Source organism: Grus americana, chromosome 1 (assembly GCF_028858705.1).
Source record: "Grus americana isolate bGruAme1 chromosome 1, bGruAme1.mat, whole genome shotgun sequence".
NCBI lineage: Eukaryota > Metazoa > Chordata > Aves > Gruiformes > Gruidae > Grus > Grus americana.
In genome coordinates, this window is record NC_072852.1 from 28,339,234 (window position 1) to 28,366,547 (window position 27,314).

At 41.3% G+C, this 27,314-nt stretch overlaps 1 protein-coding gene across 8 annotated transcripts in view; it reads right to left on the bottom strand.

The window, feature by feature from the left end:
- Window positions 1-27,314, bottom strand: part of ST7 (suppression of tumorigenicity 7) — a 154,790-nt gene that overhangs the window by 63,195 nt on the left and 64,281 nt on the right. For 5 of the 8 annotated variants that reach the window (XR_008576310.1, XM_054819881.1, XM_054819855.1 and 2 more), the window contains exon 2: window positions 8,308-8,390. The exons of 1 other annotated variant lie outside the window; for it this stretch is intronic. Coding sequence is in view for 5 of the 7 variants with exons in the window: in XM_054819881.1 (XP_054675856.1) it covers window positions 8,308-8,390 (83 nt within the window). In the remaining 2 variants the exon portion in view is untranslated. Of the gene's footprint in view, window positions 1-573; window positions 5,152-8,307; window positions 8,391-19,725; window positions 19,824-27,314 lie in introns of those variants that run through there. 2 more of the 8 variants (XM_054819846.1, XM_054819894.1) reach the window with 2 other exon arrangements.

A 27,314-nucleotide genomic window follows, 5' to 3' on the forward strand; every position in this document is an offset into this window, starting at 1 on the left:
AAATTTGGCAGTACTTTGTAATACTGATTGCACCAGAAATTCTGAATGAACGATCTTTGCCCTTTCTGTATTACTCCGTGTCTCCATGTTTTATGCCACTGCTGAAAGCTTTTACAGAATCTCTACAGAAAAAAAAAAAAAGTTAATTCTTACTACAACTAGGCACAATCAGCAACAAGTGAAAGAATTGTGTTTGCATCTTTGACGCCATCAGCACTGTGCCAAGCAGGTTCTGGGGGGCTGGCCAGGAGCCAGCGGGCTCTGGAAGGCCTCTCAGGAGTCTACCTGCTGCAGAGAGATTCAGGCTGGGCTCCACATTCTCCCTCCCACAATATTTTTTCATTTTTAAGTTTCCTTGAGCTTCTGTCTCCATGGGATTGTCTGTAGGCAAGAAACCCTTCCCCGCCCCCCACCCCCCAACCATTCTGTAGGGCAAAAACAGAAGATAAACTTTCTGGCATAGTAAGAAAATGTTCTTTCCAATGGATACTCCAATGCATTCTGCACTGAGGCTTCCCCTAAGTTGAGCTGTGTTGTTAAAGCATCTAGAGTATTCATACAGAGGAAGCTGACCCTAGCTGTGCTGTGCTGGAGTGGGAATATAGCTGGTGGCCACTTGAGACAAGGTGACACAAGAGTGCATGGCAACCCTGGAGATCACTCGGTCCCCAAAGCAATCTAATGGCTCTTCTAGGAGACATCAACACGGAAGAATGGAGCAGTCTGATGAGGAGAAGACAGAAGGGCTATGTGAACACATAAAGGTCACAACCACTTGGGAAGATAAACAGGTGGTCGCAGAGAAACCAGACATAAACACACCCAGATCTTTGTGAAGTCTATGTCCCAGGCAAATCACCAAAAAACCCACACAGCCCGGATGGTTCCTCCTTACACAGGCTCCACAGGGCGTTTGTCACTGAACCTGTTCCAGCAGCACCCAGGTGGGAATCCTGGGAGCCAGGGACAGAACGCTGAGGAGTATCACAGAACACTTGCTCTGCGCTGATACGCTTCCCCTGGCACCCACCACTGCCTCCAAATGCTGGAGATGGTGGGAGGAAACTGGCACAGGTGAGCCAGATTTGGTTTTAGCTGCTCTCATGCTCTTAGGCTCACAACACTTTCTAAAGGGTTTAGAATTTAAATCTCATGATCTAAGTAAGCATCATAACCTAAGCAGGGAGCATGTGGCCAATGATGAGAGAAAAGCTGTGCCGTGAGACAGAGTCACAGATCTGCTGTGAGCATCTGTTTCTGTTTCATCTTTGGAAATGTTGAAACTTGAACAAATCAATGCACACAAGCCACAGTTCTACCTGTCCAAGGCCTCAGAGGGAGTGGCTGTTAGGAATCAAAGATTCTAAGTCTTGTACCGAGGCAAAGGGACACTTGGTAAGGGTGTCACTGTAACACAAGTCAGGGACTGAAGTACAGCTGCCAGACTGGCCGTTCAAAACTCTTGGCAGTTACAGACAGTATCCAACAAGTTCTGTACTTTAAGAGAAGAAGAATATAGATTTTTCAAAATGTACTAATAAATTGCTGCTCATTATTTCAATCATAATCAGCTTTTAGATAAAAAGTCAGTAAAACCCAGAGAGGGAGAGTGAGCAGCACAAGAGCATGCTTGAGCCCACTTGCCCTGCATAAATGTATACCAGCTGGAAAACTGTCACACTGAATTTCAACGAAACTGAGGGTAGAAGCAGAAAGAATGTATATTTATGTGGTCACTACTACAGTTCAGCTGAGTGACAGGAACTTGCTGTAAGTCTGCCTCCCTAGACTTACAAATACATTAATTACTTTAAAAAATGGCATTAAAGCTCATAAATTGTTTAAGGCAGCTTTGAAGAATATTTGCAATGTTGAGTGAATCCAGTGCCAGGAAACATCAGCCAGATGTCAATGCATACGGTCTCTTAGAAATTAAAGCCATAAATCATCATCATAATAAGCCTTTGCTTGGAGTGATTTGTTCACGGTGTATGAGAAGGTAATCTGTAATCCGGTACTGAAGTCAAAACAATAAATTCTCTTCACAGAATTTTTGCAGCTTTCTCAGACGGTGTCAGCTGTTTTGAAACCTGATTTCTATAAATCAAATTTGATTTCTAACTGTAGCAACCAGTTTGAAAACAATGTGAAGTCAACAAGCTTTTGACAGTTCAGCAGATGAGAGATCATCTGGCAGAATAATAGCTGACTATAAAGATTAATTACCCATTGAAAGAGATCTGGATCAGAGAGGAAATTAAGGCAAAAGATCATTTCTGCAGCACTTCTGAAAGAAAAGGCCACCTCATTTCTGTCATACACATACAGTAGGAGAGGAGCTCATCTTCACAGAGCTTGTCTCCTTCACTGCAGTGGCAAACCTCTGGGTTTTTTTCTAGTTGGTGCCCATGCTTTCAAATCCAAACAGGGTCAAACATCTCCAGACCTTCAAGGGGTCTTTGAAACCATTATATTCACAAAGGCCAAGTTAAAACCCTGTTCTGAACATTTCCAGCTTTGTGTGTTTAGAAATCCAAACCCAGAATTTTTATTTTTTTCATCTGGTATAGGTAATGGTTAATGTAAGAGTATTTGATTTTGGAAAACCCTTACTGATGATTTCTACAAATGCATGGCTATGAAAAAACAACTTGTGTGTGACAAATATATTTGGATTAAGTAAGAGCTGGTTAATCACTCATAACTGCTCTTAATGCATTTCAGATACTTGCTTTGGACTTTTTTTGCTTTTGCTCCTCTGTGCAGGTACTTCTCTTCCCCTGTGCAATGAAAACATTACAGTCATCCTCTTTCTTATCTCTGCTCTCACATACAGGCAATCCCAGGTCATTTTATGTCTCTGTGCAGCAACAAATCTACAGTGCATCACTTGGGTATCTGATCTTCCTGCCCAGTTTTTCGGAACAGATATTCCATCATAAATGTATCCATTCACGAGGGATGGTTTTGATGGTGGTTCTCACTGGACCAAGTAGTGATGCCTATCAGCGATTTGCATTATGCTTTCCTGTTTATCATATCTGAGTCAGGCATCCTCTCTGACAGCAAACACTCTCTGTAGTCCTCTTCTAGTGTATGTGTATTGAGTCTTCAGCAGAAGCACTAAAGGATTTTGTTTGCTGGCAACTTCCACAGCTCAGAGTCTCATTCAGCCTTGTAATGATGCTTCCAGGTCTCAGAGGAGTAAGATTTGGAGTAGTCTTCTAATATGAGGGGTGGTAACAACCAGCCTAATGGATTTAAATGAAACTTACTACCTTCAGGAACAGGATAACAATAGCAGAACTTGATTCCATGGTTAAGCCTATTTGATAAATAAAACAGGACCACAGGACAGGTTTGGCTGGCTCAGTCATCCATGCTGTTTGTTCTCTAGCACACTGCCTGGCCTGTGCCAACCCTCCCAGGTAATGACTGGACATGTTCTAGGGATATCACAGCCCAGGGGCTGTTTCCAGTAGACAGTATGGAAAAGATCATCCTGGTTTGGGAGGCAAGAGTGTTTATCCATATGGATGTGACTATACAATGCCACTTGTCTTCGGACAAAGCAAGCCCGTGGTCTGTTTTATTTAGCTATTAGGGGTAGCCGGTGACTCAGATACTCCCGTCCTGCCTCGCTTGTTTCCAGGAAACAGTATGCCTTTGACCATGTTCTCAGTGTATCAGTCTTGAAGGCTATGTGGTCCCATTCCTTCTGGATGAAATACACCCGTTTAGCATCCTTTAGACTCTGCTCCTGGTTTCAGAACCCCCGTTTGTCTTAACTCAAGGAGTCAGCATGAGAAGATACATGCAGTGCTAACGAGCAGCTTATTCAAAATAAATAGCTATTTACTCATACTTCATCTACCTCTGGAAATACAGAGATGAGAAAGAATATATTGCCTGGACCAACTATAGTACTTCTCTCAACACGGGGTAGGCCCCAGCTACTTATGATACCTTTCTCTTGTCTGTGGACTGGGTTATAGCCTGCCTTCCTATAGACCCTTCCTCTCTCATCTGCTCCTTGGCAAGTGTTTCCAGTTTCTTAGGAACTCCCTACAATGATTCTGCCCTCCCTGACCTGTCAGCCTCTGCTGATAAATGCAGAAACTTTGAACAATTACCACGTATCGCTTTTCAGCTGCCAAAGATTGTCCCTGCACAATTGTCAGACTTTCCTGGAGTCTGCTGGAACACTCAGAACTCGGTCACCTTTCTGCCCCTCTGCAGCAGACTACACAAAGGTAACAAAACAAGCAGAAGAACAATTAATATCTACAGAAAATAAGACAGGTCCTTTCTGCGTTACTTACGTCCTCTCTCAGCCTTCCTGCACTAGCACCATTGGCTACAAAAGGCTGGGACTCACATACTAAATACGTGCTCGGGTAGTAGCAGACAGCCCAGCTGCTCAACACTAGCCAGTGTGTAGACTCAGCACTCACGCCCTATCTCTGTAGACTGGCTTTCTAATTCTTATCTCTGAAAGACCTGGTATTTGTGCACTGCAGAATGTTTCTCACTGTGTAGCAGAAAACTCGTACTATTATCCCAAGCTCTGAAGTATAGTAACAAGACATTCTTGGTGGAGATTCAAGACTGGGGTTCACTTCTGCCTGTGCTTTGTTAGAACTTAGACTCCATCAGTTTGCAGTGCAAATGCCACCCGCATTAGCTAAACAACTTTCACTCTGGTGATAACTGTATGTTAAATATGTGGCCTCACTTAAAAATCTCAGTGGCATTTACACAGTTCCAGTTCACAGCATTTACTGGACGTCAGTTGTGCTTCATGACAGCTTTATTACCCTACCTGTGGAAAACCTTAGCCTCTCAGACACAGAATACAATACAGCTCCTTGTATTCCGTGAGACAGAACCCTGTTTTTTACTGGATTAGAAGTAACTGTGGTGCAACCAAGTTTCCAATACAGTATTTCTCATGCAGCTTGGGACTTAATTTGGTTCCTATTTTTGATGCATGAAATAGTGCAAGGATGAATTGAATACAAATTCTTCATTTTAAACTATGTGCTGTAGTCAAGTAATTAGTAAGGAGAATGCTTGAGAGAGAAGAATACGATTCTGAACTATCCAGAAAAGAAAAAAGGTTTGAAATCCTTGCTTCCTTTAACTCACGTTGCCTGCAGCAAGGCCAGAATATTACCTGAAGAATGAAAAGTAAGAGACAAAATAAGACGGGAGAGTAGTGTTTTGCAAGGGAGTGACATAGCATGCAATTGCCCAAAGCTGAACTCTGCAGAGTCATTGTTTCATGACCAAAACATGAAATAGGAAAAGCATTCACTTTCTCGTCCATTACCACACTTCTGAAATGATGGAATTTTCCATCATTTCATAACCTGCAGTGCTGTGATTACTCCTCCTGATTAGGAACTGCAGCCAACTGATAATGAAAAGAAATCTGCCAGACCATATGGTGGAAAATTCCAAGGAATATTAGTACATCTAGTCTGAAAAATACCCCAGCGATGTAGATTTGACAAGAGAATGTTTATTTTATGAAAGAGTTTCACTTAGTATCATTAGCAGGATTAAGAATCCTTTAGAACTGCAGATACTGTGTAGTAGACAGATAAGTGGGTGGTAATGCAGGCAATTCAGCATGTTACAGGGCCACTGGTAAACAGCAAGATTATTAAGAAATAATTAATCTGAAGCATAACTGGGCTAGTGAGTGGCTAGCACTACCTCACTAGAACTTACTCAGCTGCCTTTCCTGATGCTGTCTGTTCAACTTGCAGTTTCTTCTTTCCATGACCACGTCTACTGAGCTCCCTTTCCGTCATGCAATTTACAGACCACATGTTCCTCTCAGCACAGACACCAGTCCCCACAATCGTTCCTGGCCATTACCTTCCTGGCCTATATATCTTTTGCACATTTAGGATGGTGGCATATGAACAGCAGACAACAACTGATAGCAGTAGCGAAGGTCCACAAAGAAGGCTTTCAGTCTTCTTTCAGTCTGTATCTACACCTCCATCACCTCACTGTTCCTTCAACTAGTTCATAATGGACTTTGTCATACCGCATTTAGTGAATTTCTTTGGTTAAGGCTCACTCAGTCTAATCTTTTCTTGGAAGGCTTCTGTCAGTGCCCTTTTCTCCCTTCTGCATATCACAGTCTTGAATACTCCTTGCCACTTCCTTCTTGTACTTTCCATCAAAGTACAGCACTTAGAAATTTCTTGCTTACAAGTCTCCTACTGAGCTCATTCCTCAGAAATTGCCTTCATGACTACAGTACAAAATGTACCTACATTTGCAATCATGCTATACACAGAATTTAGTTACAGAATTTAGTCTCTCTCTGGGTTTTTGTTCCTGTTTGATTCTGTAAGGTATTTCCATGGGGCCCACACTGTCTTTTTCTTGCCACCTCCCTCTGCTGTCTTCACTCTCCAACAACAAATATGGAATTGTGCCTGTTGAGCCCATGTTATTTCTCTCATCTTGGCGGTGGAGCCTGGCCTTTTGAAAGTTTTTTCTTTCTGAGTGAGAGTACTGAATGTAACATCCAGTATTTTCCTTCCATGCAGCCGAGTGAGTTATGCTGAACTGAATCCAAGTCTTACAGGTCTGGCTCCTGTTCATATTCTGAAAGATCTGCTGATGTCTCTGGAGCTCTGTCCTGTGCTTTGGGGCTCAATCCATACAAGGATGATGAATGCCCAAGGTGCAGACATCAAGTAATTGCCTTCTGCTACAAAGAAACCCCAGAGCAAGGCACAGCAGCAGTGCACCTGATGCTTTCTAACCTGAAATCATCTAAGTGATGAGAGTCTCACAGGTATTCGGAGTCAAGGATGCCGTTTCTTTGTCTAGATCAGCTACAGGCAATGTGGAAGTGCAGATGTCCCACACCAAACTGATACAGTTTAGTTGATCCTAGTTGCTTTCAGGTTTCCCTGAGGTCAGTAGATCTTAGGTTACGTGAACCTGCCTCTAACCACATCAGTCTCTTTCTACTTACCACTATGGTAACTACACTCCTAAAATTGGTCTCATTGGTCTCCCAATCACATGCCCAGTTTGGTATGGTGAGGGAGGGTTTACAGCTTGTATCCAGCAGATGTTAGAAGCGTTTAACTTGTTTTTAGACAAAGGACCTAAGACTGATTGAACAAACGAGACTAAACCAAAGACAACCTTCCCCTGAGGAGGAAGTGGAGAGGGAGGTGCTGAGCTCTTCTCCCTGATATCCAGTGGACATGTGGGAATGGTTCAAAGCTGCACCAGGGGAGGTTTAGACTGGACACAAGGAAGCATTTCTTTACCTAGAGGGTGGTCAAACACTGGAACAGGCTTCCTAGAGAGGCGATCAATGCCCCAAGCCTGTCAGCGTTTAAGAGGCATTTGGATAACATCCTTAATGGCATGCTTTAACTTTTGGTCAGCCCTGAATCGGTCAGGGAGTTGGACTAGATGATCGTTGTAGGTCCCTTCCAACTGAAAATATAATATTCTATTCTATTCTATTCAGTAGAAAGCCAACTCTCAGCAGTGAGGAAAAAGAAAAGCCCAGTATAAGCATAATACCCTAAGTACACCATGCAGATTCAGACTTTTTACCTCCATTTGTTTCTATAAAGACATTGAATAAAATCCAGAGCAAATGCTCTGCTTTGGATTCCTGCACTGTGATGGTATTATGATTCATTCCACTGCATCAATTTGCACAATGAAGCCCTCAGGCATTACATATGGGAGGAGGAGTTTTTAAATGGTTTAAAAATACTCTTCAGACTTTTAAGCAAATAGACATATATGTATTGAGAAAGATTTTAAAAGTGAAGATCTGAAATAATTATCCCTTGGAATCTTGGCACCAGAACTGGGTTCATTGCTAGTATCCTGCTCGCTGTTTCTCTAATAAGTCCCACCAAAACTTTCTAAGAGGACCATGCTAAGCTGAGATAGTTGGTACCTCTCCTCCTCTTCTTTTTACCGATCTTTTTATTTCTGTGGTACTTGTTGATGGAAATGCTTAATGTGCAAACACTTGTTATGAATTACTATAGGGTTGTAAGTGGGGCATGTTTTCCTTCAAGACGTTTTTTCTTCAAAGACATATAGCACTGAAACATTTTCTTTTTTTTTCCTGTTCCCACAGAAAAATAAGTACAAATAAATAAATAAATACAAATTTTATGTACTGCAGAAATGTAAGTTTAAGGAAAAAACCTCACACCTATTAATCTGGATAAAGTCTGAAATCCCATTCTGGATAATGAAATCAATTTGTAAAGTGATATTAATATATCTAGTACTTACCAAAATAAGTCCCGAGATTAACGAGGAAGTGCCTGTCAGGGCAACATAGAACTTGGGGGTTAATGTGTTCAAAAACATACTCACTGAAAAAGAAAAGAGAGGAAACCATGAGTACAAGAGCAGGACATGTTCTCCACATGTGTCCCCTCCTCCTCCCAACTGCTCTCCAACCTCAGATAAGTTATTACCTTAATTCTGATAAAAAAGACAGTTTAAAGAACATCCTGTTCCATCTGCCTAACATGTGATAAAGCAGAGCATTAGACTGCCACAAGCAGGATTTTGTTTTCACAACAGATTCAATCACAAAGCATTGGAAAACAGTTGCACATGCGTTTGGGTCTTTCCTGTTCCAGTCAGCGCTCCACTGACACCGAGTTCAGAGTTCCCCATGATATATGGAAAACATTTTATTATCTGCTTTGCTACTCCATTGCAGTTAGAAATCTTAGGGGTTGAGCTCAATGTCCTGCATTCAACATTGTCTCAACATCTTGTATGATCTTGGTGAAACTACATGGACAAATTTTTAAAAGTCTTTGACTTCTCATTACCTTGGTTCCTCACTTATAAAGTAGGAGATAGTAACATTTCCCTAAGTCATTCCACTGCATTAAAGTTGGTGAACCATTCAGTATCAGTCACAACAGTGAATAAATGCATTAAACAGATTAGGAAAAGACCTAACTGGCTTTCTGATAATTAGAGGTGAAAATCATGATAGCTGTCCAGATTATCTGGAATCTAGGGCAGAAGCAAAGCCAGAAAAGCTGCAAGGAATGGCAATTCCATCTGTATGGGCTTCTGGAAATTCAAAGGGCTTTTCTAGTTACATCACACTTTGGAAGTTGCTGAGAGAATCATCAGGTAGTTGTGCTCAGCCACCCATAGAAAATCTCTGTGGCCTTAAGAGAATAAAATAATCTTTTTATAGGTTTTGGATCACTCTACACAAGCTACTAGAGAGAACTGGAGCTCTTCCACCACATTCTAGGTATTTAAAGAAAACTCTCAACTTCCCATCACTTCCATCTTCCACAAATAAAAACATTCTCTATTAAACTACATGGAGGGTTAGAAAATTTTCTGTAAAAAACCCTACTGGTCTCATCCTTAACCACTGCCAAAGTATTTCTCATACATATATACATATATGTATATACATGCATATATATTTGTATACATCCAGGCATCCATGACTGAAGAGGGAACTGACAATAGTTAGCAGGTAAATCTAAAAGCCTTGTAGCAGACTTAAAAACACTGGTAAAAGACCTGGATATGTAGGTGGGAGGCCCTCAATTCATTCCGTTCCTTTCAGAAATTACACTTACTGAAATTAAATAATATGGAGCCAAAAAATGAAGAGAAGACAACAACAGCAGGATACAAATCATCAAACATATGATTAATTTTCCATGACTAGTAAAACAGAAAATTGTTTTCCAGAAATGCATCACTAAAAGAGATTGAAATCCTGCAATTCAGCTGCTTTGTTTGGGTTTTGGCTGCATATTATCTGTATTTTTTTCTTGAAAAAGCCATAACTGTTAAAATGGAAGTGTCATTTTCTGCTCCACTGAAGTGGCATGAAGCACCAAGCTGATATAATAAAGAACTAGTTTGGTGGTTTTTAATTCCATCATACATTTTCTTTCACAAATGAGCTGGATGCCAGGTTCTCAGCTAGTGTAAATCAGCATAACATCCCCAATTTTACTGTGTGCAACACAGCTATGCTGATTTATGCCAGCCCTGGCTCAGGAATTGGGATTTTCCCACATCTTATTTCTTTTTTTTCCCTGTTCCCATTCTTTCTTTCTTTTTTTTTTTAATGTCTAATACAAGCTGACTTTGAAATAGTAGTCCCTGCTTTCTCCAACCCCAGTACCTGCTAAGAAGGAAGAGGAATGGAGAGACTGAAATAGCTTTGGCTTCTGCAAACCACCCATGAGTCCTTTAGAAGAAACATTCCTCATTCTGGAATGCAAATGTAAGCCAGAGACATAATCAAACTGTGTCACTGGGGAAATTTCAGGCTGCCAGTGAAATTACTTCCCCTGCTTAGGTCAGGATATTCCTGAGAGAAAATATGCTATGATGGGATGTAGATGTTCATGTCCCCCACGTAGCACAGTGCTGCTGCAGTGCCAACAATAACATGAAAAGTCAGGCAGCAGGAGACTTTACAGAGATGCTTTCTCTTCCATTCCTCCACCATAGCTTCACAGCTCATGGAATGCTGGAATTTTTCCTATTAAACTGGAAAAACTTTCCCATTAAACTGAAGGAAATTTGATTTCCAAAGTTGTGAAGACACCTAAGCCTCCTGTGTTTTACAAAATTCCGCATGAGGATATCCATTGAATAAGGATATAGTCGATTTGCTTTAAATTCCTATTACCTGTTTCACTAAGAAATGCTGCAAAGAGAACAAAGTTTCTTAAGCAATGATGAGATACTCATCATTACTGACTGCCATCAATAAAGTGTATTCCCATTTGGAAGAGCCCTCTCAACAAATTAGCTCCATGGAGCTCATCAATGGAGTAGAATGAATGAGGCTCTTAAGAAATGCTGTTAGCTTTTCTCTGTCACTACTCTTTTACAAGCAATGCATACTGATTTATAGACAATCTCTCAGATCTGAATGGAGATAAGATTTTATTTATCTGTCATTTGAATCGGTGTTACCGCTTTCTTCTTCGCTTGCTAGTGCTCCTTTACGCTCTTTACTATAGGCTTCTACAATTCTTCACTTTTACAGCTTAGTCGTGGGAACTGGGTAGGTGAACAGATACAACGCGGGGTGCTTTTAAATTACATGGGCCAGACTCCCAGCTAACTGGAATAGCTCAGTAGATTTGCTACAGTTGCACTCAACTACCAGAGCTGCTTATCTCGACTGTATCTCCCTAATCCTTCTGCCATTCTTCCTCCCACTCATTAAATATAAGAATCTTCTGTTCCATTATGAAAACTATCAACTTCTGCCAATTATTAACTACCTTCCCAGTCCCTTTGTCTCCATAAATATTATTAACAAAAGCAAACATTTTCTAATAAGAAACATATCTCCAAAACAGTAAAACTAAGCACTGGAGGATCTGTGGTCAGACTATTTTTATTCTGAAGTCAATGAGAATTCAGTCATTGTTTCAGTGGAAACTACAACAAGGCCCAGTTCTCATAATGTTAATCCCCAAAGTAAAAATCAGCCCACTTTGGGGTTATCTGATATGCATCATTATTCAAAAACGAGTATTTCTTTACAGTCAGCATTCCGACAGTGGAGAAATCACTATCATATCCAATGCCTACGTCCTGTAGTGTACACAGGTTTCCTTCAGGGTGTTGCAGTAAACTAGAGCCATTAGCTAATGCTAAATGTCTATCTGCCTAAAGTTGGGTAGCAGTATTTTTCTTTTCTATTTCAATTTGATGAAATGGCAGGATTGAGGAACAGAGATTTCTGAGAAATGAGAGTTGAAGATACTGGCAGAAAATGACTGCAGAATGAAGAAGCCAAGTAGAATCACCAGTGAAAGGTGGTACTGTATGTCCTTTCTTCTGAATTCGTAAGATGCCAGTGTATGCCTAATTATTTCTGTCCAGAAAGGGAAGATGGTGAGTTATTCAGCTTGGAGTATCATCTCTTGCCTGTAACTTGGTAGGACTTAAAGAGGGCATCTAATGAGTATCTAGAAAAAGAAATTCGCCTGATGTTCCTACAGCACCTACTCATTTGAATTACTGTTAAATCCCAATTATTTCCACAGGCTTTTGACGATGAATGATTTATTTTAGGTGTGTTAGTAGAAAAGATAGAATACAGTACAGCCTGGGGTTTTTTTAAAGAAAACCAGCATGACCTATAAATGCTGCCTAAACAAGCCAAGCATGTCTGCTTATGAGAGGCTCCTAGCCTTACAAATAACCACCCCCATTTTTCTTCCCTTCTCTTTATTGCTTTCATTTTCATCACGCTTGAGTCATCCAGAACAAGGCACTATTTACATTTCTAAATGTGCCTACCTTACACTGGTAAATCATTCCATCCTATTGTATAATACCTAGGGAAGGACTGTTACTTTACTGTTAACTGTGCATGCTCACAGAGGTGAATTTACATCCAACTCAATTCATGGCAGATAAGCTAAAAAAGCACACAAGTCATATTTAATGTTCCCTGTTGAAGCTAATCAAAAGAGGCAATTGAAATGTTCTCGCAGCTGATGCTGTTTCATTCCTGTTATATACGTTATTCATTGCCAATACTTGTGATTCATTCTGAACATGGGAATAAACAAGAGAGGAAAATCCAGATATTTTTCAAGTGACAAAATCCTTGAATCATGTAAAATGTATCACTCAAGGTGATAAAGCACTATGTTGCTTTACGAATTTCTTCAAGGAGTTGAGGTATTCAGATTTCAAGCATGTGAGGAACCACAGTAGGAGGGAAATACAGGGGTTAAACTGCTCAAAGTACCATCGTGCTGCTCTCTCAGTTAATTACATTAGAAGATCATAAGGGGAGGAAGCATTGCAAACTACCTACTATTCCCATGTGTGGATCTACTAGAATTATAGCCCTGTTACCTACTTCTGAATGTGCACAGTAAGGTGCAAATAAAAATCTCATAGCGATGTTACATAAATCATATACACAAACAGATTAAGACAGGACTGCATCATTTATGGCACTCCTAAGAGGAAAAATAATTCCTCCAAAATAACGTTATCTTAAAATACAAGTAAACTTAAATATATACCAATAACTTAGTATAAATAAAAAGAAGCCTTACAAACCCAGAATTAAAGATCAAACAATCCAAATGTATTGAAATACACATGAAGGCACAGCTCTTTTTGTGCCAGTATCTCTGTGCTCCTAAGTGAGACAAGGTTTCTGGGTACAGTAGTAACTTTTCCGAGAACGAATAGCCTGAAAACACAGAAAAGCTTATAGTCACCGAGCCCTTCTTGTGCACTACCGGTCCTTAAGTCATCATGGCTGTAACATCTGCGTCACTACGAAATTTCGCTGCGCTTTCTGCCTTCACCCTCCAGAATATTTGCTTGGTATGCAGACCATTGCGAATTCTTATAGCACCAGTGCCAAGAGCCCAAATCCTTTAGGCAGGCGACAAGCTAAGAAACCTGTCGTTGAGGACCTTTGACACAGCAGTTCAGCTGCTTTTCACTGCAACCATCCATTCAAGCTGGTGTTCAAACACGGTACAGAGGACAGGGCAGTGACTCGGTTATTTCACAGGGGCCTCAGCATGGATTAATGCAACCCCCGACTGAAAGCTGTTGCCACAGTGAGGAACTTTTCTACCAAACTGTCAGCAAAGAGGGCAAAATAAAATTCAATAAACTTCTTTTAACAAATGTATAATGTTTCCCTCTCTGAGTACGAAGCACTGCATACTGTGGACTTTAATTGAACTATTTATACATAACCTTTTTGAACCCTCAACCCATTCCTCGTAACAACGTTAACAATACTCTTTTGGGAAAGCAGGCTGAATTATGCATTACATACTATGATGGCCTCCAGCTCAATATAAATACAAACCCCACCAGATTTAAAGCTAGCACAGGGTATTGTCTCAGAAACAAGTATCTTTTACCATCTACCAGGATTTTCCCTGGGAAGCTACCAAGATTTTTTTTAACTTCTTCAGACCTCTTGAAGAAATTACCGAACGAGAAGTAAGCATTCACAAGTTTAAGAATGCTGCAGAGTGAGTTTCATTTTTACTTGTTGCAAATGCTACAGAACTTCCTTCTGTAAGGCCTTTGTGTAGATCTGTTTTCAAAACTTGAAAAAAAAAAAAATTGTCACTCAGAAACAAACACGTGGCCATTCCAGGCAGAAACAGCCGCTGTCTCTGTGCTGTGCACAAGGAAATCCAGATGCCCGCTCACTTTGTTCAACCACCTACTCTGTCCAAAAGGCAGGAGGCTGAACGAGAGTCACATTCAGATATCTGGAGCCTAAGCTAATGGCCAGTGAAGTCGTCTGTTGCTCTCAGCTAATGCTGGATCAGAGCCCAGGTGAGAGAAAATGGTGATGTGCCAAAAGCTACCTATTACTTCAGATAAATAATGAACTCTGATTAACTACATAGTTGTGCATAAACAGAGTTCTGCCCTTACAGATATTTCTAATTAGTGAAATAAAAGTTTCTGGACTGGAGACCACCACACTCTCTCTTCCATGTTTCCACATCTTAAAGGCAGGTTTTCCCTTTCAACAGAATACCTTTACCACAATAAAAAGCGAGAGTGAGTAGGGATGGTCTATTCTGGAGAGAAGTTGGGTATCATGGGAGAGGCATTCAGCCACAAAGGACAGCCCAAAGAGAAGAGCGAGCAGAAGGCAATAATACAGCACCAGTTCCACGTCAAAAACATTCAAGCTCATTTACCTGTAACTGAAAAATAAAGAATTTTGAAGGTTGCAGATGATGGCAATAACATTCTCTCCACTTTGTGACCCAGTGGCCCACTGAGCAAATTATGTCCAGCACAGAAGACTGAAACAAATCTTAGCAAATTCAGTCCATCTTTTCCCAAACAACCCTGCCTGAGGATTGCTAACAAATTCAATTTAGTCATTCTCCTCAACATTTTAATGCATTAAATATTTTAAAACGATAGTGACACAATGATCAGTGCTGGCCTGCTTTTCAACACCGGGTCTATATTCATGTTACAATGTCCAAAAGTTATTGGATCAGTCAAAATTCTGGCTCAGTCCTACCAGGAATTAGTTTGTGCTGGTTCTGGAGCTTTTGGGACTTACATGAATATACTGTGTCCTTCAGAGTGCCTGTTAGACATTAAGATTGCTCATCCCCACTGAGAATAATATATAGGGAAGCCTATCTCCTAAGAGACAAGAGCCATCAGAGAACTGAGGGCAGAAGGACATACAGGTGAATCAAGGAAACCAGATCTGGAAGACAAAAAAGCACTTAGACACTACTGTGACTTGGGAAAGGAAGAAAAGAAAACCAGATTAGAGATAGACAAGTGTAACACAGAGATGAGATAAAGAAAATTAAAAAATGGAACGGTGATAAAAATCAGCATGCGTAAAAAGAAGATAGAGACAAGAACAGCAAAAGCAAAAAAGACACACAAGAAATGACACATGCAACACAAATGTAAATACAGGCTATTTTTACTTTAGCAAAAGATGGTTTGCAATTCAGAAGTATCTTTTCACTGGGAGAAATAAAACTGCCAACACTAACAGCTTTGGTCATTTAGGAAGAGATACTGTCAACAAGATATTCCTTGGTATCAAATACACCCCAAAGCCTTGACTCACAAACTAAGGCACTTAACACAAGATGCTGCTGAAGATTCCCATTCCCAACTGTATTTTCTCAGAATGTTCTGCTAAGGTCAGCTGCTACACCTCCCCCAGGAACAGACAGGCTGGACATACGGGCACAGGATGCATTATACCCACTCCAAGAAAAACATTCTGTCTTGTGAATTTGAATACTAACCCCAACTTAGGATAGCCAGACTCAAGCACAGTATTTTGCTATTCCATTTGTCTGAGATCAGGAACTCCCTACCTTGTGGATTTGGGGAGAATAAACGTATGGAGGAAAAAAAAAGATCAACTCTCCCCCATAAAGCAGCCATTATAATGCAAATTTGCTGCCATATAGTTGCTCCTGCCAAGGGACAGGGACATTTCCTCTTGCTTTCACAATGCAGTGGTGACATGAGTTAATTACACAGCTCCTGTTAATTGCAGAGCATGCTGCATGAACACCAAGATTTGCTAATATATTGGCAGCAAAAACCCTGTTTAAAAAAAACCACACACACAAAAATGAAACAAAAAAACCCCCAAACCCCCAGAGCATTTCCATTTAAAGAAAAAGAAAATGAGGGAGAAACCATTTCCTGGGACCTTACATCCCTTAGCTGCCAGGGATTGAACTACTGTGCATTTCTTTACAACCATCACAGTGTCCTAATGCTAAAAGCAGACTCCTGGTATTAATAACGTGCAAGGGGAAGGGAGGAACTGGGCCAAATAAGAACGAGGCACTAAAGATGAGCAATGATGTATTGAGTAGAGATATTAATATTTGGTTTTTTAGAAATGTGGATGTGTAAAATTGAGTTGTTGCTTGGTTCTTAGTCAAATTCTCTTGCAACACTTTCAACCTCCATTCTTCTAAAATCAGGTTGCCTGCAAATTGATTTGAAACACTGTCATTATACATGTCTCCCCTGCAGATTTTAAAGCTTCAAGAAACATATGAATCCTTGTCTTAATTTTTACTTCAGTGTTGCACTGTGCTCTCTCAGATTTGTAATGGGGGATTTCCTTCACTGGGCAATACTACAAGGTGTTTTTGTAGGCAGAACCAGTCCAGATATTGGAGAAGGCACCTTCACAGTTAGCTTGTGGTTTGCTTTTCTAATCACACATACATCAGCATGCGTGTGTACCAGCAACTTCCCCAACACAAAAGCAGCGGAAATCCTGATGTGATGATGCTACAGTCAAATGAGGATGCATTCCCTGATGGTCTCTCATGTGACTGCAGAGTATCACCGTGTATAGACATCTGCCTTCTTTCAGATACACACTGGTAAGAGAAAGCAGGAGTATACTGAACTCTTCAGAGTACAGCTGTACTAGCTGATACAGTTTATCAGTTTATATGATTTTAAGACTTTTAAGTCTTCAATTTAAGGCAATTGGGCTCTTCTGAAAATCAATAGTAATGTATTTCATTGCAAAAATGTACCTAAGCACTGCAACAAAATGACTTTATTTTCCACTCTGCACCCCAAAGTGTTCTAACAAATCCGTATTTTATAATCATTCTTAATATCAACTAATCATTCATGTAACTGAACTGATATGGCTTTATCCAGTTTGGACAGGCATTGTTTGGGAAGTCAAACCTACCTGTTACCTTAACAGTTGCTTATTCTGAGGCATTACACAGATTTATGTGGTTTAGCCTTTCAAAGCTGTATTAAAACAAAAGCCAATTACTAAACCTCATTATCTGGAGTCATTTAAGACAATTAATGGCTTTTGTTCCAAGTGCCAGCTCAGCACAGTTCTCTCAATGGAACAGGGTAAGTTTTGTGCTCTTCTTTCATGCAACACTCAGGGAGGTAACAGCTCCATTAAATCTTTTTGGCTTTGGTTCATTAGCTGTCTAAAGAGTACCCTAAAATAAAAGTTTGCCACAGTGATTAATTCCAATGCCACAGATAACAAAGGCTAATCTACTCTAGAGAGACAAATCATGCAAAGAGTTTTCACCACCAACTCCTGGCATTTCACAAAAGAGAAAATATCCCGTGGGTTCCCATTATCCTGGAGCCTCTGTCAGAAAAGTTATTCCCATGCTAAGATAAAAAAAGGCACATGGACAAAGCACTCTCGGCTGCCCTGCAGCCTCCTTTTGTGCCTCTTTTTGTTCCAGGCAGGATTTGATACGAGCACTAAAACCTACAGATACGAGCAGTGCTACATCTTCCATCCTTGCTTGTGTGTTGCATTCATAGGCATACAAAGACGAGGATCATCATGTTTTGTGCATCCGAAAAAATTATCTCAGCAATGAAAAAAATTCAGAAAACATGGCTGAAATTTGCATCTTGACTAAAATTTGGACTATTTTTCAGATACAATTTTTTTTTTAATTCCGGAGAAATATTCTATTCCAACATTTCTGTTCTAACCTTGATAGCCTTACTCTATATAGCACATCTATTTTGAAAGTCTCTCAGATGCTGATCTCTTCGCATACAAGAAATTGCAAGGTGCTTCTTGGAATACAGGTGACTTGAAAACATTTTCATAATTAGAGCCATCAACCTCATGAAAACTCCCTGGAGACCTACAATAGCTAATATCATTATCCTGTCACTGAAAACTCATCTATGCTTCCTACTTACAAAATCAATAGGGTGTTCATGCCATTTTTCTCCTATGAGAAATTTCTACCTATGATAAATTTCTATATGTGGCAGGGATTTTTTTCTAGTAATTGATGGTCTGGGTAATGTGGCACAAAAAGAAAGGAAAAATGAATTTTCCATTAAGTGTGATTCATTATTCTATTCTATCTAATACACAGCTTTCTCCTTCAAATCATTCTTAAAGCTGAGTGACTCACACAGTAATTGTACCAAATGGAAAAGAAGACAAGTAGAAAACTTTTACCTCCTTGCCTCCATTTTGGGGTATTTCAAAGCAAACATAGCAGGAGGTTCGACAAACACTGTATAATTTCCATTGTCTACCAGTCTCTCAGGACACCCAAAACTTATTAAAATGGGAAAGGCTCTCCGGTGACTGTAGACAGAACTGCAGTCTGCATTCAGGACCTGACTGAGGAGGAGACAAACTTTGGGGGAGAGTTTTGCATGATACAGATTTTCAATAGAGCAAACTCCAGAGAAAGAATTTCCAACCAAATGCATGGCAAATGGTGCGGCGGAGGCTGAGGGAGCATCCCTCTCACACGGCCTTACAGAGGTATAACATGGAGTTAGACTTCTAAAACACGATCATCTTGTGGCCAGGATGGTCTTCCTGTCCCTACAGGCAGTAGTGAGGCTCTCTCCAGGGCAATTTCTCCACGGGTCTCGTGTGTCCGCTAGACAAAACTGGACTGTCCGTAGTTTTAAAGCTTGTTTTGCTTCATGAGAAGACAAATAAAATGAGAAGATAAATAAAATGCCACTTAGACTACCTCATTAACATTAATAATAATCATGTTACTTGATTTAGCCTTTGATGAAATCCCAGGAGAAAAGGCAGCACAAGACACTCGCTATTTTTCTTACTGAATATTTGATGGTTTCAATTCCAAACATGAGCTGTGGCTGACCTGGCTGAAAACGACTGTGAAATAGCATTCTGTCCAATAGCATCTTCTTTAATTTTCCTTTCTTCTGTTTAAAATTAACAAATCCTTTTGGAGGTGGGTCTCCTCACGGAGGTCGGAGGGACCACCGAAGGAGTAAGGCAGGACTTGCAGGCAGAACTGTCGCTCGACCTGTCGCAGCAGCCAGGCTGCTCAGAAACACCGTACGCACACACTAACCCCAGCACTCCATGTTACCCACCACCGACTGCCAGGTCCCTTTTCCTCTGAAGCTGAACAGCATGGAAAGAAAAGTGAAAAATGCAAGACTAAAGTAGCCAAAAGTGGCATACCTGATAGACGAGAAGCTTGCATGAGAAATTACACCTGCGCAGGACTTACTATAACCTGTGTTCTCACCCCTGTTGTTGACCCAGTCAGATACTGTATTGGCTCTAACTTGAAAATTCAAAGCTGTGTTTGGAAGCTCCCATGTTTAGGTCCAGCCTGGAACCTGTGAAAGTAAATGTCCATTTACCTGTCTGAACTCTCCAGATGGACATCAAGGAGCTGAAGAGGGCACTCCACATCTCAGTAAATAACTCTCGGGAAATATTCTGCGTGTCACGCTGTATCAAACTGCAGCTGGATTGCAGATACCACGATGCAGAAAGCAGCTTAACCAAAAAAAAAAAGTATTTCTCTTCATGATTAACAGGCTACGTCTCGGGTTTTGCACTGGTTTTTGCTCACTGCCCTGTGAGAAAGATGCTGAGCTAAAGGGAGGGCGGGCCAGAAGCACGGCCGGTCAGCAACGCTGCCCTTCTCTTCCACTCCAGCATGTAGACTGGGTCTCAAAACAGGCAGGTAATGGCTGAAGATCCTGTTTGCAAATTTCTCCCGTGACCCTGACTTGAGCTATGGGAACTCTGAGTTCCTTAAAAGTCAGGCCAAGATGGCTCAAATCGAATGTCTGTTATTAGAAACTAGTTCCGAAAGTTTGGTCAGGCAGGCAGTGAGTCACCGAGGTGAGACAAACCTCAGGAGCTCGACTTTCCATTCTCCAAGGACTGGTAAGACCTAAGCACTGAACAAACTCGGTGACCATTGCCTGTACTCATTTCTGAACAGGACTGAACGCTACTTCACCGCTGCACCCCACGACCAGAGAAGGCCGGGCTGAAAAAACGCCCTGTCAAAGTGCTGTGGTTTTCTTGCATCTGCTTGTTCCTCTTCCGTTCACGTTAGTGTATCCAGGACTACTAACCATGGCCATGCTAATCCTCAGATACTGGTGGTTAATTATGATAATCACTGCATTGGGATTTTTTTCCTGCTGTCCTTTATGTTGACCTATTCAGACCACCCTGGAAAAATTGTCTTTGAAGCTAAAACTTGCCATGTTTTCTCTTAATGCAGTAGCAGAAGTTTCTGATTTTTTTTGGGGGGGGGAGAGGGAATGCCAGCCAAAAGATTCAACAACCAAGGGACCTTACATCCCCTCCCAGGTTTCTCTACACATGTGGTTAGCAACCAGCTTCCCGTCTGGCCCTTGAGGAAGAGCAATAGGAAAGTGATCTCCAAGCGTGCGGCACATGGAGCGGATTCCCCTCTGAATGCAGGCATCTGAATGAGCAACTGCTTCAGCAGAAAAATCCAGAAGAAAATTTTGAGAATGGCAGAATACCAAAATCAATACAGCAATACATTCAAAGTGCGCTCTGGTACAGAAAGCTCAAAGAGGGAACGCAAAATTATTGTGGGCGACTACTTAACTTAATGCTTTTCAAAATGCCACTTGGCTCAGAAACAGAGAGATTCGGAACCTGCTAAGTGTGTTTAAGTGCTTGGAATTGTGGCATTTAAATAACCAACAAAACCCTTATTGCTCATTATTCAAAGCACGAAATACCACCGAGAGAAGGGGAGCTGACTTTCTGGCTAGAAGTGCCCATTAGAGAGATGCACTTAGGGATATGTAACACGGGAGCAACACGGAATTTGCAATAGAGTTTGGCTTCTGCTCCCAGCCTCACAGCTGGCTTGCCTGCAAGTCTTTCAATGCAGTGTTTTGGGGCTTGGGTTCCCTGCCTCTGCTTTGGTAAGAGACCTAAGTAATATTTTGCGTGCAGAAGCAGCAGAGATCTTTGCACTCATTTATAGCCCCTCATTGGTTTCTTCACTTACATGTAGCACCTTCCTAAGACACCGGCGAAGTGAATTGTTCTGGCCTTCGCCAAGGGCTGTTTCTGGTACTATCATCCTCCCAACCAGAAAGGCATTACAGAAAATAGCTGATTATATCCAAAGAAAGGTATTTCATTTGGTGCTTTCCAGCAGACCTGATCTTGGTCCAGCTTGTCCCAGGACAGCATGGTAGTCTAAGCTACAGATGTCCAAGAACCAGACTCGCCTGCTCTCATTATATAAACAGGTTGAGAGATGAAGTAGAGCACGAGAGGGTATGTAAAGGTAATTAGAACAAAAAACTAACACAGCTTCGCAGCCTTAAAAACTCCCAACTGCAGAAAAAGTGGACTACATATAACCTACTGTGTTGGGTTAGGGTGTCCCTGTATTTGACCACCATCTCCCTATTTTCTCTGTTACTTTTTAAAAAGATAAATAGCTCCCCAAAGGAGGTTCATCTGAGCTCCAGCAACATTAGCACTATTAAGGAACAGGTCCCTTGAAGAGCTCTTTTTCATATTATGCAATTAATATTTCACATGGTGAAGAGCTGCCACTGAGCAGAAAGATCCCAAATTTTGAAAATAGGAAATGTCATCAGTCAGAGGATTGAAGGAAAACCATCTGAGCTTGTTAAGGCATTGCTGCCTGAAGGAAACTGCGTGACGCCCAAATACGTGCTACAGCTCGCCAGCAAAGCCGCTGCCCAGAGTTGATACTGGCAGCAGAAGCCAAAGGCAGGAGATGCCAATAGGTCTGTGAGCTTGAAATGGTATGAAGAGATGTTACCATTTTGTAGCGTATTAAAAAGGGTATTTGGCTGACATGCAGCAGAGCAAGATTTATTTCTGCATGAATGCATCAATAAAGAAATATTGCATTAACCCTTTCCCAAAAGCATTCATTTTCTCAGTGAAGCATAACACTAAAAAATAATATTTAACTGTTTTTCAAAACCCAGAATTTTTTTTCCATTAACAAGTCCTTTGCCTTGAAGACATTTAATTTTTAGGTTAAATAAATAAATCCAGTCTTCTTTTATCTGGGATTTATGAACATGGCATTGCAGGAAAAATGCACCTCTTGAATTGGAAACGTTATAATAAGTTTTTAGACTTCTCCAAAGTGGTGGTTTCCTTTTGCTGAGGAGTCAGACTCCTGAGGAAACTACTCCAGGTTTGTTGCTCATGAAGTATACTCATAATTTGGATAATTAACTAAATGCCACACAGTCATTATCTTTTCCCTAAAGCTGGTTTTTTTTTCTGTAGGAGTTTTCCCAAGTTAATTCAATATTGTCAGTTTTCCCAAGTTAATTTAACACTGCCATATAGGTAAATCCTTCAGAGATTAGTTAGTCTCAAACCAGAGCTAGAAATCGGCGAGGCAGATGACTTGTAGTGGGTTTTGCTGCGATTTTAAGTATGTTGCTCTTCTTGGTTTTCCAAAACAAGGAAACATTTTTAATTCTGTGCTTGATTGTTCCTATGAGGCAAAGCAAAAAGGAAGGCAAGAGGACATTGTTTAGAAAAACAAAGCTGTCTTTGCCCCATCTGCCAGTGCCACTGCTGTCAATGCTGAGAGACAATGCCAACCACATCGATACGTGTCAAGAGAACTGAAGTGCCACAAAACACCGCTGACGTTTTTCCCCGTACTGAAGTTTTGGGAAATGCAGGTGAATACTACAGAGGCAGCAATGGTAGATGAGCATCACTGAGACGAAATTACGAGTAAACACGTAGCACAGAAATTCAAATGAGTAATTACAGCACACCCTTCTGAGTTCCAGCGCGCTGCCTGGGTGTTTGAAAACAAGCCCCTGAGGAGTGGTTAAGGAGAAGCCTCTTCACTGAAGTGGCCCAGGATGTTCTCAGGGGCTGGAGAACCTCCCTGACACGCAGAGCCAAGCTTGCCTTCCGCTGGGCTGCAAAGGCGAAACAGAATTTTTATCCTGCAGTTCCATACGGAACTGAGCGATTTCTGCCAAATCCTGACTGATAAGATCGAATAAGCAGAAAAAAGAAAGCAAAATCAAGAAATAAAATGAAACAAGCCTGAGATTCTTTATTGACAGTCATTAACCGTACCATTTTCTTTCTGCGTACACCACTGTTTCTTTCTCTGGTTTGCTCTGAGCAGACAGAAATTTTTTTCACCATGCTTATACTCCCTTTCTTAGAACTGTTTCTCAGCAGGAGCACTCCACAGAGCTGACAGGGAAAGCACACAGGCTCTGCCAGCAGATGGGCTCATTAAGATTTTTTGCTCGAGGCCAGCATCAGTGGAAACCAAAGTGCTCTCCATACACCAGATTAGCTGAGGTTGTCGCATGACTCTGAAGGACTGAATTATTTGTGCCTCCATCTCTTTAGGGCACACCTGCAGTTCGTAAGTTCATTTCCCTAGCACACCAGCTTCCAGCTCACAAGGCCATTTTAACTCTCTTTCATGCTGCAGTAGTTTTAAAGCCTCTTCTTGCCTTCATTTCTGTGATGTGCATCCCCTTGCCTGCCTCCGTTGCAGCTCCTTCCTCTTCGACTTGTAAATTATTCATTCTGGCTGTCATCTAGCTTAATTTAGTTTCAATTTGCAATGTCATTTGAAAAAAGCAGAGTAGATCTATCCTCTTATCCCGTCCTGTCCTGTCCTGTCCTATCCTATCCTATCCTATCCTATCCTATCTTCATGCATTGGGAATGGCCTCGGAAAGGAGAAGGAAAGACAGTGCAAAACTTCTGCTTATGCCTTTTCTGCCAGGAATAGATAACAACACGCATTTCTGAAGGGTTCGGCAGAAGTTGTCACTCTTCCTTATACAATCTAATCGTATGGTAAACAACGATGGGCCAAATGCATAACCAATGCTGATGGGTAAAAAATCTAGTCAAAATCCCCAGTGACACAGAATTTTTTTTTTTTTCCTCAGTAAATAATTTTGCAAAGCTTTCCCTAGAATCAGATTTCTCTGTAGTTGAGCTGAAAAGGTAAGGAAGAAATTCCAAGAAAGTGGTTGATGAACAAACAAATTTGAAGGAGAAGGGGGAATGATCAGGAAATACAGCCATTTAGTTAAAGGAGGAATGAAAAGTTCCTTTAGCCTTGAAGGAAAATAACCCTGTTAAAGAAAGGGAAACTGAGTCACTGCCATGGCTCTATTGCAAGAATAAAGTCTGTGATTGATGTCTGTACTGCCTGGTGGGCTCAGGGCACAGGGGCTTGGGGAGGGCTGCCTCTCCACCAGCATCACCCGGGGAGGTGGCAGCGGCTGCCCCTTTCACTTTGGGGCAGCACTGCCTCTGTACAACCGAACCCCGCTTTGAAAGGGAGCCCCAAGAAGCTGAAATCACTACTTTCACTCATCAGTAATGGAAAAAGTTGCCACGCGCTATCCGCCAAGCCCAGGCGAGGCACAACGCAGGGTCTGTCTGCTCAAGGTCCTTTAACAGGAGCGATTCTGCCCGGGCGGCACAGCCGGCAGGAGGAGCAGTGTAGGGGGGCCCTGCCTTGTGGTGATGGGTTACGGTGCCCTGGCCCCCAAACCCTGAGGAGGCAGAAATCCTAGTTTACCTTCTGTTTACCTTTGCTTCTCTCCATATGTCTTAAAAGGCATGTGCCTTATTTTTCCCTGCTCTTCCTAGATTTTCCAAAGGGTGTTAAATTCCTACAGGTACTGCCATTTCCTACCCCATCCCGACAGACTCAGCTCCTCCGGTGTGCTACCAGGGAATCAGAGAGCCACGGCGCTCTTTATTCCATTAGAAAGAAGAACTAAGAAATAGATTAAAACCGGTTCAGTGCCGAAGGGCTCAAGGTCTAACTCTACTTCCTTATCAGATGCTGCACAGTATCTTGCCCTGGGCACAGCACCTTTCATTCGGGGGGTCTGCCGGGGACAGAGGTGCTCTGCGCCAGAGCTGCAGGTATCAGTACTCACCGCTCTGAGCAAACACAACGGCACGGTGAGAGTTCATGTCATTGTCACACGTGCTGCACCTTATGTAACTTCATTTCTCACTCATGATTCAAAGAGTAAAACAGTAGGATTTATTATAACCCACCTTCTAATGCCAGAAAAAACGTACCTGCTAGAATATATATTAGAAAACACAAAATTCACTCGTATTTTTTTCTTCCTCCTCCAGCTCTCCTTCCCCTTCCCCCACTTCTCACTTCCATGTGATGGTGAGCCACAGACTCTCTGGGCAGTTTCCCAACTAACCTATGCTTAAGATGGACTCCAAGGAGCAGATTTCCAGCCCAGGGATTTAGCTTTCCATGTCCAATTAACAGTACCAGCAGCTCAGCAGCTAAGCCTTTGTGCGTGGCATCAAGCACTTACCCACACTATTATCTAAGCTGAGGGGTTTCATTAGATTTTGGTTGTTGGATTCAGCTCAAGAGCTGCTCCAAAGCCATTTGCTCCAGTAACGAAACCTTCAGGACAGCTCTACACCCAGTAATACATGCAAGTTATTGACCGCTCAATGGTTTTTAGGCTCATGTCCTTGGGCAGCATTTTCCCCTTTCTTTTTCAGAATCACAAAAATGGGATAATTTACAGTTCTCTTTCAAGGTAAAGGGACATTGTCAACCTAAAATAATTTCTTAACAGGCATTTATTTTTTTCCTCCCAGTGAACAGAAAAAGACTGCATTGAGCACTTCTGATGTTAAATGAAGAAGATAACCTTTTAGTGATGCTATTTTTTTTCCCAGTCTGTTTGCCTGGAATCTCTTCTGGATGAATGTTTTCAACCAGACACTGTCTCTATTTTGGCCCCTCCACAGCAATAAAAGAAAAAAATCTTCCAATAAACTAGATTTCTATTATCCATTTTCACATAGATAGTGTTTTCAATTTGCAAGTTACAACATTGTGAAAACCTGAAGCAAACGAGGATAGTCATCATTTTCATGAGGATTTTATAGAATGCTAATAAACATCATCTTTTGCACTTACATCTTTTGTCTCAATGCTCAAAGTACCTAGCAAACAGAAATTAAGACTCTTCCTAATCATGCAAAATAGCCTAATATTATGCCAATTTTCAAACTGACATGATCAGAGCTAAAGGGACTGAGAGGTGTACCCCAAAACTCTGGTCCTCCTTTCTTTGCATTCATCCTGATGTTCTACTTTTAGAATTCTAGTCCGGTCTGAAGCCAGTTTCTAAAGTGAGATTAATTGTGTGCTGGAGTGTAGCATAATAATGGTGCTTTCTAATATAAAACTAACAGAAGAATAACTTCTGGATAGCTAATAAAAGGGACTTTATTAATGAAGTCACATGTGCAGAAACAGGTCCATTGCAAGGAAATCTGGGACTCCAGGGAATGGCCAGAGCACTCCAGTTGTTGTTTTGGTCACTTCACAATACAACATGAAATACTGATGATAAAACAGCATGCAGGGAGCACTCCTCCATCTGCACGTGGATCATGCATGTTTATCATGAGACAGGACTAAAAGCAGGTACAGAAAGAAATGAATAGAACTCACCGCCTCTTGCCAACCAAAATCTCCCAGTGTTTGCCTAATTACTCATTTTGCTCATACTAAACACGTTTATAACCATTTGCAATTTGCCATCATATTTCCATACTTAGAATGTTATTTTGCTCAAGTAAAAAGGACAAATCCAGGAAAAATCTAAACAGATTAGTATCTGGATGGACTGAATGACATTTGGTAAAGAATTAGTGATGTGACTATAATCTCTTCCAAATGGCTTTTTCCAATTAAGTTTGGGTCTCTTACTGTATTTTCCACCATCCTGCCATGAGATTACTAATTCTTCCAGACCTCAATTTCATTTCTGTCCTCAGGCCATCACAACCCTAAAAGCTCTGCTACCACAACCATAGAAGATTCCAAAATTGGATGTCTAAAAGAAAGCCTCTGTAACTCAAAGGAAAAAGGAGCCAGAATAAGTGG